Here is a 12,327-nt window from a genome sequence, read left to right as displayed (position 1 = left end):
ACAGAGGCTGCCGAACTGCGCATGTGTGAGCATGCGCAGTTCGGCCAGGGGTCTTGGATGCGCCGGCAGAAGGACGTGCCGGCGATCCCACGGCCACGCTTGATGCGGCCATGCTGGTAAGTCCACCTCTGTAGGTGGCTTATTTTAGATGCGGCTTTTTGGCCTGTAGGGCCGGATCGGGGACGTGTGCGCAACGTTTCCCAGATGTTGTGGTGGGATCGCGCCCGTTTACTGCGCCCCCGATCTGTCCCTCTCCCGGCCCAAAACCTTTTGTGTGACCTGAGCCTATGTCATTCAGACACATTCCAACCTTTAAGCAGGTTCTCCCTGCATGGCTACTGCCCCAAGGAACATATAATGACATGAGAAAAACACCTCCATTAGGAATGGTGCATGGGGTCAATGCATTGTGTTTCTGACTACCTCTAGTCATTGGAAAGACTTGTCACTGTTGGGCTGGTACCTAGGAGACTGGTTAGCACTCTTATTCTAAGACTTTCCTTGGTTTTTGTCCCCTGTTGCTGCCCTCTGTTCTGGGGCCGGTATGGGAGTTGGTACGTTGGCTGGTATCTAAAGCATGAACAGGACTGGGATTGGCCTAATGCCTTGGGAAGTACCAGGTTTTGAATGAGTTTGGTTGACCTGCAATCCCCAAGGTTTTGGCAGTACGTTTTTTCCTTTCACATCCTGTCAAAGGATTTGTCAGTTCGCAGGCGGTGGAAGTTCAGTAGTTCAGCAGTTCGAGACCCGAGTGCCGCATGACGGAGTGAGCTCCCATCTCTAGTTCCAGCTCCTGCCAACCTAGCAGTTCGAAAGCAAGAAATTGCAAGTAGATAAATAGGTACCACTTAGGTGGGAAGGTAACAGTGTTCCGTGCGCCTTGGTGTTTAGTCATGCCGGCTACATGACCACAGAAACATCTTCGGACAGCGCTGGCTCTTCGGCTTTGAAACAGAGATGAGCACCTCAACCCTAGAGTCGGATTCGACTGGGTTTCGAGCAAGGGAACCTTTACCTTTACCTTCTATACTGAACAACTCTTTCCTCTTGAAAGGCAGATCTTCCATTTTGGTTTGTGTCTTGTGAGGGAGGGCAGGAGTGCCTTCTGCACACCACTGCAGAGGTCATCACCCATCTTATATGGTCAACAGACTGTCTAGCAGTGTTGATCTGCTCAACTTAATGCCCTCAGCTTGACTCAGCTTAGCCAACACATTTTTGTCATCAGGGAGAACATCTAAGTATGTGGAGACATCGTCCACTAGGAATAACTGATATTGGGTCATTACTGCACTGTAATTGCCTACACCAAAAGCCAACATCCCTGAGGACCAAACATTTCTACCTAGGCCATCCTCCCTTCCTTATCCAATAGGGAGGATTGAGTGCCTGCCCTCTGCATAGAAGCCATGACTTCTGCCAGTAGGGAACTGGCAGGAAGGGTACATGAACAGGAACTTACAGTTCTCCTGTTGAACCCTATACATTTTCTCCAACTTAAGTGCAGAGGGATGTACCAAGTAATGCCTATTCCAAATGGAAGTGGGAGTCTCTAACAAACCTTGAAATCAGGAAGACAACTGAACCCAATGAGCTGGAGTATGCCACCCAGAGTAACAGATCAAAAGATCTCAGATCTAACAGACTATATCCAACTCCAAAGCCTGGGCCATTCTGACCAACTGATTCATGTAGAGCTGGAGATCCTCTGTAGGTGATACTGGAGCCAAGACCCCAAACTTCTCATCCAAAGATGGATCAGCGGTGGTGCTGGAGCCAACATTTGAGTGGGGAGGAAATTTATCCTTGGGTTGGAGTCCCTTGCAAATGGAAGGAGCACCAGAGGCAACACACCCAACATATTCAGTTCCAGAACAGGCTTGGAGTGGAGGACTGCCGGGCTCAGAACCACAGAATGGAACCACATCTGTTGTTGGTCTGGAGTGCCCAGTGGGGGATACAGATCGGGGTGTGAGGACAACCCCCCCAGTGGTCATTCCCATCCCCCCAGGCCCACTTCAGGCTCTTTTATAGGCCCACCCAGGGAGGGGAGGGCCAGGTTTTCCTGCTGCTGCCTGTTCCCCAAGCTGCCCACTCAGCCCGTCCTGCTGGCTCTCCCTGTTGTGCAGGACTGCAAACGGGACCTGCAGTGAGTCAGGGCACCCATTTCCCTTCCAAAAGAGCAACTGCAGGCTGCAGGGAATAGTACTAGGAAAGTAAGCTCTTAAAAGTTTCAAAATAAGATCTTAAATGAAGATTGGTCCTTGGTGCTCAAGGACGCAAATCATAAATGTTTTCCACTCTTCTTCCAGATAATCTTTAATGGTAATTTTTTCCTTGCCAGACTATTTCTGCTGGTTAGAAATTCATAAGTTTAGATTAACTTTTCTATTGGCAAAGTGTAACGCCTTAGACTCAGCTGAGGTGCAAGAGAGATATAACAGAATTCCTGCAGAAGAACGCAAATGCCCTTATTGTCCAGATCTTGTAGACTTCCTAGATCATATTGTTTTAGTATGTCCCCAAATGATGAGCATTATATTTCTACCTAAGAATACTAACTTGAGAGTTTTTACAACTTGCCTTAAGCAGATGTGTCATATATCAGAGGAAGGATCTGAAAAACACTTTCCTGGAAAAATAAATTTCCCCCTAGATATTCTCATCCCTTATCCTTCCGCCTTTCATTTTCTTTCCTTTCCCTAGATTTAACAGCCTTAAATTATTAATCCAGCTTCTCACAAAAACAAAGAAGTGTGAGAATGAAAGTCAGTTCCCTCTTGATACTATAAAGACAAAAACTGCAACATCTCTCACGCAGTTTGCCAGTCTACTAGATAACACAGTGCAGTGTCCACTTCTCAGAAAGTGTCGTTAGCTGTTTTATCCAAGGAGTAATATAGTTATTCCATGCGGTTCCAGGCATCTCCAGGTAGAAGGCCCAGGTAGTGTGACTGAAGGACTTCTACCTGAAACCTGGATTAGGTGCTTCCAGTTACAGCAGACTATACTGACTTTCAATCCACTGCCCCCTCTTACCCATGTGACTGGGGTGGGGTCTTTGGCATTATATATATTTAAAAACAACAATAACCACCTTGGGTGAAAATGGAGGTATGACCATTGATAAAGAAAGCTTCGGAACACATCTTCATCCACAGTAGCAAAGCAAGAACCATGAGAGGAGAACTCTCCCCACCTCCATTAAGTGCCTGTTTTTTGGGGGAAACTCTTGCATGGGACAGAGGAGAGCGCTCCTACTGCTAAGAATCTTCATCTCTGCAACTGGCCTGCATCTGCATAGTCCCACATGGAATTGCACAGAAGCCAGGAAGATGAATACCACAGCTATATGTCATGGTTAAAGGGAAACAGAACAGAATTACTGTACTGAATTACTGGTAGCAGAGTGTTAGTGAAGTCAGAGCGCATGAATTCTGCCAGGCCCTTAAACAGCAAAAAGGCCATCAGCTCTTTAAAAATAATAAAAAAGTCAGCTGAGAAAAGGGTATACAAGCTACAATATGTACTACAACTAAATTGAAAACATTTGCATTTGTTTGGAAAAGATCACACTATGTAGCAAGAATTGGGAATAGAAGGCATGGGGAGGATATTTGGGAAAGTGAGAATGACAAATGGATTTCATAAAAGTTTTAACAAAAATGGATTCTTAAAAGAAAGTTGTATTAGTAACAAAAAAGGGTTACAATGTGATTTTTACTAATACAAAATCATTGTCTTGATCATGCCAGTTTAGGCTAACCAGAAAGTGGCATGGTTTTGCTCCACATATGAGACAATTAAATTTTGCACAAGTGTTGTTGTTGTTCAGTCAAGTTTAACTCTCTGCAACCCCATGGACCACATCACACCAGGCCCTCCTGTCTTCCATCTTCCTCCGGAGTTTGCTTAATTACATGTTTGTTGCATCGATAACACTGTCTAACCATCTCATTCTTTGCTGTCCCCTTCTTTTACCTTCAATCTTTCCCAGCATCAGGATCTTCTCCAGTGAGTGTTCCCTTCTCATTTGGGGGCCAAAGTATTTGAGCTTCAGCTTCAGTATCTGGCCTTCCAGGGAACAATCAGGGTTGATTTCCTTTAGGATTGACTGATTTGATCTCCTTGCAGTCCAAGGGACTCTCAAGAGTCTTCTCCAGCACCATAATTCGAAAGCATCTATTCTTCAGCTCTCGGCCTTCCTTATGGTCCATCTCTCGCAGCCACATATTACTACTGGGAATACCATTGCTTTGACCATAAGGACTTTTGTTGGCAGGATGATGTCTCTACTTTTTATTATGCTGTCTAGGTTTGCTATCGCTTTCCTCCCAAGGAGTAGGTGCCTTTCATGGCTGCAGTCACCATCTGCAGTGATGTTGGATCCCAGAAACATGAAGTCTGTCACTGCTTCCATGACTTTCCCTTCTATTTGCCAAGGAGTCATGGGTCCGGATGCCATGAGCTTAGTTTTTTTGATGTTGAGTTTCAAGCCAACTTTTGTGCTCTCCTCTTTCATCTTGAGCAAGAGGCTCTTTAGGTCCTCTTCACTTTTTGCCATTAGAGTGGTATCATCTGTATATCTGAGGTTGCTGATGTTTTTCCCAGCAATCTTAATTCCGGCTTGTGATTCATCCAGGCCGGCATTTCGCATGATGTACTCTGCATATAAATTAAATAAGCAGGGTGACAATATACATCATTGTCATATTCCTTTTCCTATGCTAAACCAATCAGTTGTTCCATATCCGGTTCTAACTGTCACTTCTTGACCCTTATACAAGTTTCTCAGGAGACATGTGAGATGGTCTGGTACTCCCATCTCTTGAAGGACTTGCTAAAGTTTGTTGTGATCCACACAATCAAAGGCTTTAGCGTAGTCAGTGAAGCAGAAGTAGATGTTTTTCTGGTACTCCCTTGCTTTCTTCATAATCCAGCGAATGTTGGCAATTTGATCTCTAGTTCCTCTACCTCTTCAAAACCCAGCTTGTACTTCTGGCAGTTTTCTATCCACGTACAGCTTCAATGTACAAAATGGAAAACCTAAAAGAAAGCTCTGTTTGAATGTGTGATGACAAATGACACTGGGGGAAAAACAGTGTCACAATATGGTTGTGTCCAAAGGTGCTTACAAAACTGCTTATTTGGTGGTTAATGATAGAAAGATAGGAGGAAAAGACAGAATATAATGTAAAGAGTTTCTATGCTGTCTCCGTTACATACTATGGGGTGGCTGTATACACAATGGAAAACTATGTCTGCAACTATTTTTAAAAGTTGGAAATGGCATGGTCTGATGTTCTTACATCCTTCTGAGATTACATATAGGTAAAGGTTTCCCTTGCTCGAAAGTCAGTTGAATCCGACTCTAGGGGGTGGTGCTCATCTCCGTTTCCAAGCCAAAGAGCCAGCACTGTTCGAAGACTTCTCCATGGTCATGTGGCCGGCATGACTAAACGCCAAGGCACATGGAATGCTGTTACCTTCCGACCGAAGTGGTACCTATTTATCTACTTGCAATTTCTTGCTTTCAAACTGCTAGGTTGGCAGGAGTGAGATTACCTATACTAGTAACCAATATCTTTATATGGCTTGCCTGAAAATATCTGAAGTTGAATCTCACCTATTTTAGGCCCTAGTGCAATTTAGTTACAGAAACTGGCTTTAAGCTAGTATAGCCCCATTGATGGTACTGAATGTTTTGAAATGCAATTAATTCAGTTCAACTGCATCACTGATCAGACAGAGCACCTTGCTTTCAGTGTTTGTCATTCCTAATGCAGAACAACCAAATATTCCAAGTATACATTAAAAACTTCATTTTACTAATGACTAATCAGAGACACATATAAATCAATAGAAAGTTCAAAAGAAACCATTCAAGTGCTGATTATGTGCTCTGATGAACAGCCATGAGAGACCTTGAGTATGCTTTTATAATATTGTATCCAACAACTACATACATTAAGATTAAATAAATAATGAGAACGTTTATAGAAATATGATCATATTCATGGAGAAAAGGATTTCCTAATGTTTCTGGTTTTAATAAGGATTGGTTCAGTGACAATATAGCAATTTTACTAATGAAATGTTCATTGATATTGAACTAACAGAACAAGAGTTAAGGACTGTGAGGGAAAATATTAATATTTTTACAAATGGAACAAAGAGAGAGTATTGTTACTGCCAATGGCCTGCCTTGTTATTTGGGGAAATTAGCAGGGGAGGCCAGAGGGGTATCAGGGACTGCATACCAGTTTATACCAATTTTCAGTACAGTAGGGAGACTCCAGATTGGAAGAGTAAATTAAATAGTTTTTATTGAAAAGTTTCTTTAATTATAAGCACACTAAGCATTCAAAAACAGCAAGCAATACAGAACTAAGAAAGCAGAGGTGATTGATAGCGAACAGAGGTGTCAGTAATGGGGTAATACTACCTGTCCAGATATGCAGAGGTCCTTGAAAACAATAGTGCCAATGGCCAGTGTTATGCACTATGGGAAGGTCCAAAGAAGAGACTCTGGGGGTGTACTCAAAGTATAGGCACCATCTTGAATGCACACCTTGATGGCCATGTGCATGGATGGATATAGACCTTGGAATATAATGCAGACCCATGGGAAGTCTTGACGGGCTTATCTCAGGTGAAGACAAAGGATTACCTGGACCAATGAAGGGTCCCAGAGGGTGTAGCATCAGGAGGGGCAGCTTCAGGGGGGCAGAGTCTGGATTTACAATAGTGTTGATGGGATTAGCCAAGTGCTGGATGACTGTTCTGGGCTAGCTGAATGACCACTGATGGTCCTGCCAGGGCAGGTTGAATAGTTTCCCAGGTATAGACAAAAGGTGGGACATGGGTCTTTGATAGTGTCAGGAAGGATCGCTCAATATTTGAATGTATGATTGGTTTATCTCAGTATCCAGAGGGATGGAGCAGGAAAGACAGTTGTGGAGACAAAGGATTCTCACATAGACGTAGGTGCACACAAAAGGGCTAGGTGAAGTTCTGGAGACAGAAGGGCTATTTGCCAGGTGGTCTCTGAATAGCCTTTAGAAATGTAGATACTTTATCTGGTGAAACCCATTGTTATTCCATAATCATACCTCTACTGGGTGGAGGGGGAGGTTGGAGATTGCCTTGGAGGGCTGTCTTGTGGCACCTGAAAATGGAGACCCTTTTTCAAGAGCTTTGGCTTACTCAGTGTTTCAGACTGAAGAGTACCTTTCTTGGCCTGAATTTGTGGGTCTCTGGTTCAGGTTAGAAGTGGGCTGCCCCACTATTTAGGGCTACCCGTGAGTAAGGCAGCGCCTTTGGGCTACAGTATTATCACTGTGAACATTTTAAATTACTTATCTTTTAAAGGCTTATAATTATTGTATACTTGTTCTGTTTTTAATGTTGTGTTTCAGTGGTTTTGTTTTAACTGTAAGCTACCTGGAGAAGGTTTTCAGAGAGGCAGCATATTACTTTTTCTAAATACATAAACAAAAAAATCATTGTTTCAGATGTTATTAATCTGTCTTTGAAACCTGCTAATATATATTTCTTACGACAGGCACTGTAAGCCTGCATTTATTCAGGACTGTAGCTAACCAAACATTATTTGATTGGGTATCAACTCTGTCAACACAACACTATTACGCACATAGATGGTCCATTAAGGCAGTCCCCTGCCTCTGGCTGAATGAGTAGAACAAGCAAATTCCTCATCTCAACTGCTTCATGCCTCTTGGTCATGGTCTTGTCCTGCCACCCATTATGATTTAATTTATACAATTTTTACAGATTTTTTCTGCTCAAAAAAAAAAAAAAGAATATTCTAATTGCCTAATTCTTGTCAGATCAATGTTTCTTAAGAATATGCCTTTTAGTAGAAATGAAGTAAAAGAAAGTAAAAGAAAGTACATTCAAACATATGAAAAAGAAATACTATTACTAAGAACATATATTTAGTCCACAATTCAAGTTCTGTTCCTAAATGTAAATACCCTTACCAGCATACTTAGGATTTGGAATTCACAGATGCACAGATGCTGCAAAAACACCAATGTTTCTTCTGAATTCAGAACCATTAAATTATTGTTCCTTTTACTTGTTGCTAGTAAATTCCTTCCCCTCATGTCATTCCTTTTATCCTCAGTTTAGCATATCTACCCACAACAATCCCTATCCAAACATCACCTCCAGAAGTTGACCATATAAGTTCATTATCTTCTTTCCCTGGGGAGTGTCTCCCTGGAAACCAGATAGTTTCTGAGAAAATCCACATTGCTTTACACAGTAGCAATTTCAATAGAACAACGGTAGGAAGAACATCAGCTTCTGGACAATGGACCAATCCATGGTCTTTTGCTAGCAATCTCTGGACCACAAAAAGGTGATACATTCTTTCAATGTTAAAGGTTACATGAAGCAGAACAAAGGAAGGAGGAAGCAAGTATACACTGATGCTGAAAAACCAGTAAAGCTATTCTGTAAAACATATAGAAGAAAAGAAGTAGTATCATGGTGGAAAAACAGGCTTGCATATTAAGTTCTCAATAAGAGAGCAATTGTGAGGAAGTCTGTTACTGAGATAAGCTTCCTGTCAGCACCCTGTTTAATTCACAAATGAGTATCAGCTAGCCAGTCAGTGAAATGTGCCCAAATACTGCCTGCTTTTCCATACTCACAGGGCCTTGGATCACACTTTGATCCAATCTTCAGTAAGGTGTACCTAAAGAACCCCTAGACCACTGGGTTTCTGATACCCGTAGGTGCCCAGCATAAGATTCAGATTGACTGGTCCCTTCTTTCACTAAGGTTTCTAAGTTTATTACACTGGCTTTTAGGTACAGAACATATATGATCCCTTGGCTTAAAGTCTGTCTATAGATTCCAGGGCATTTGTCATGAAGTAGTTAATTCTGAGTTACACGGGCAGCACGTTGTCATGGCACAGGCAGCATGTTGTCATGAGCTGCTTCAGCGGGAGGGCAGAGTAGAAATTTAATAAATAAATAAATGGTTGAAAACCCTTCCAATACAAGAGACAAAGTATATAGGCTAGAAAATATACCATGTTTTACCTAATGTGAATAATACTGCTATATAGCCCTGTGTCCTATAGTTTTGTGCAGACTGTGTATTTGCCATATCCACAATGGAGGAAAGTATATCCTTGGTCACTGGGATTAGTACATTGAATGCAATTTCCACGGTGACACACATGTTCCTGTCAGATTCATTCTTAGAACATGTCTGTACAACTGTCAAAGAAAGGAGAAAGGAGCTTTGATGGTGAAAAAGTGACAACTTGCTCCTTTATTTTGACTTTCTTTTCTCGTCAAGGTACTTTCCCAAATAATTAACTGGTCAAATATTATTTTCCTTGTCTGGTCTTCATCCGGGGGAAAACTGGCAGCATTTCAGAATAACAACTGAATACAAACATCCTAAAAAGCCTAACTCGTACCACTGAACAAAAGCAGAAGCCATACATTACATCAAGAATGCCTGGAAATAACATGGCTGATTCCGTTTTAAAAGAACCTGTGCAATTGTGACAGGAAGTGGGAAAGAATGGGAGACATTCCTTGACCTTCAGATGGCTTTAAGGGTGAATTCCTAAAACTCTTTCAAAAGCACCTTGCTTAAAACTTAAAAAGCATCTGGGGAAAGAAGGCAATGGAAACTGTTGCTGAAAGAAATGCTGGTGGGCATGCAAATGGTGTATGCTGCAGCCTAGAGTGGAATTCAAAGTGGACACTTGGTGTTCTATAGAAGGAAACACTAGAAAGGGGCCCTTAGAATAAGCAAAGAAATGGAAGTGGCAGTCATGCTCACAAAATTAGACATTGAGTAAAGTTACACTGTCATAAGTACCTTGTTATGCAATCCCAGTCTCAGGTGTTAATTATTTTGGTACTTTGGGGTAGCAAATATTATAATCAAGACTGTAAAAAGAGACTACCAGGTAATTCATGAATGGGGAGCAAGGTTATACTGTAATTTACTCATTTATAATCTTGCAAACTTTATATCAAGTGAAAATAAAACTTAAGAAACATTATTCGCACTATAAGTTTAAGCATCTATTTTTAGAAAAATCCCCAATTTTGACTTGTACATGCAAATGTAAGTCAGCTTTATAGAGTGAATTATTAAAGGACACTGATTTACACCCCTATATATCTGCATTAATATGTCTGCTTTCTATGGCAAAAACTATTTGTCTAATATTACCATAGTATCATGTTCTATAAAGTTCTATTGATGTATCTCTATCATTGTTTCCCCTCCAAAACAGTAATATGTAGGAACAAAAAGTTTTAAGAATCAACTTGTTAGCTACTTAATGATACATAAGTTTTCCCACAGTAATCCTTTCTCTCAGTACAAAGGTTGGCATTAATACTTAAAATCTTTAGAGACAAAACTACACATAATGCTGGAAATTCCGTGTCAGGAGATCCTAAGTATTTTTTCCCTTTTAAATAATAGGCATACAACCCCCCCAGTTCAGATGGGAATCTTAGTATGGAGGAAGGAGGACAGCCAGTTTGGTGTAGTGGTTAAGTGCGTGGACTCTAATCTGGGAGAACCAGGTTTGATTCTCCACTCCTCCACTTGCACCTGCTGGATGACCTTGGGCAAGCCATAGTTCTAGCACAGCTATTCTTGAAAAAGAGCAGTTTCTGTCAGAGCTCTCTCAGCCCCACCTACCTCACAGAGTGTCTGTAGTGGGGAGGGGAAGGGAAAGGCGTTTGTAAGCCGCTCTGAGACTCCCTTAGGTAGTGAAGGGCGGGGTATGAATCCAATCATCTTCTTCTTAACCCTTCCATCTTATACCTTTTTCCCACCTTGAAAAAGCCTACTAGGGCAAATATTCAGACAATGTATGTTTCCTGTAAGTTCTTCTCATGGGGCAAATGACAGCACTGTAGCCTATTAAAGGTCAGGAAAATATTCTAAGACTGAACACTAAACACATTCCCCCATGTTGAACTCCTGATCTCAACTGGTCCCGTGTGCCTATTATTTATAAAGAAAGGAAAAAAGACACCTGAAATCTCTGCATACAGAACTCCCAGAGAACTCCCAAATGTAGTCTGGCTGTAAAAATTAACTGAAATTTAATCTACCCATATTCTATATCTTTTCATTATAAAGAATATTACCAAACATTTAACATATTTTAGAGTATGTGGATGAATGAAGCAGAAAGCACAAAATCATGCAATTGCAACTGCAAGATAATTAAGTGGGGTCAATGAGAATAAAAGCATGTTGTTTTCAGCCTCTAATGAACAAGTGCCGTACACTAGAAATATCCAGAAAGAGAGAGTACATGAAACACCTAAAAATTAATGTGTACCTTTGTTGCAAGTTGCGAAACAGAGGATGAACCTTCATCATGAAGAAATGGATCCTTGCTCTAAAAAAAATATGTAGTCAGCTTTAATACTTTCAGAAAGTTCAGAAAACCCATTATGACTAAGCAGCAATAAGAATGCTAAATAGGTTTTACCAAATTATTTATCATTTATATTTACCTATTTATTTACTGAATGTATACTATGTCTTTCTCATCAAGATTCAAAGCAGATTGATGGTGAACAGTGCCATCATATAACAGCTGACTTATGGCAACCCCTAGGGTTTTCAAGGCAACAGACATTCAGAGGTAGTTTGCCATTGCCCACCTCTGCGTAGCAACCCTAGACCTCCTTAATGGTCTCCCACAAAAGTACTAAACAGGACTGACCCCGCTTAGCTTCTGAGATCAGATTAGCCTGGACAATCGAGGTCAGGGCACAAAGCAGACTGTAAATTGATAACATCCCATAGGAAAAGACATCTAATAAGCACATTGTAGGTGGTTAAGACGCTGAACTGCAGGCTGTGGAAGGTCAGTAGTTCAGCGGTTCAAGACCCGGGTGCCGCAAGACAGGGTGAGCTCCTGTCTCTAGTTCCAGCTCCTGCCAACCTAGCAGTTCGAAAGCAAGAAATTGCAAGTAGATAAATAGGTACCACTTCGGTGGGAAGGTAACAGCGTTCCGTGCGCCTTGGTGTTTAGTCATGCCGGCCACATGACCACGGAAACGTCTTCGGACAGCGCTGGCTCTTCGGCTTTGAAACGGAGATGAGCACCGCAACCCTAGAGTCGGACTCGACTGGCTTTCGAGCAAGGGAACCTTTACCTTTACCTTTAGGTGGGTAAAATCAATGCAAGAAGATGTCTAATGAACAATGTACTGGGCTTACCAAAATATAAATAAGCATAGGGTTGCCAGGTCTCCTCGTCGATCTGGTAGGGGGATTTGGGGGGCATTCCGG

General features: G+C 41.8%; 1 protein-coding gene across 1 annotated transcript in view; it reads right to left on the bottom strand.

The window, feature by feature from the left end:
* The window catches only part of TDRP (testis development related protein), a 58,026-nt gene that overhangs the window by 7,644 nt on the left and 38,055 nt on the right, over window positions 1-12,327 (bottom strand). The window contains exon 3 of the mRNA XM_015419973.1: window positions 11,366-11,425. Coding sequence (XP_015275459.1) covers window positions 11,366-11,425 — 60 coding nt within the window. The remainder of the gene's footprint in view (window positions 1-11,365; window positions 11,426-12,327) is intronic.

This window comes from Gekko japonicus, unplaced genomic scaffold (assembly GCF_001447785.1).
Source record: "Gekko japonicus isolate JY-2015 unplaced genomic scaffold, Gekko_japonicus_V1.1 scaffold4571, whole genome shotgun sequence".
Lineage (NCBI taxonomy): Eukaryota > Metazoa > Chordata > Lepidosauria > Squamata > Gekkonidae > Gekko > Gekko japonicus.
The sequence above is the reverse complement of the archived record's forward strand: the minus strand, read 5'-3'. Positions and strand labels throughout refer to the sequence as shown.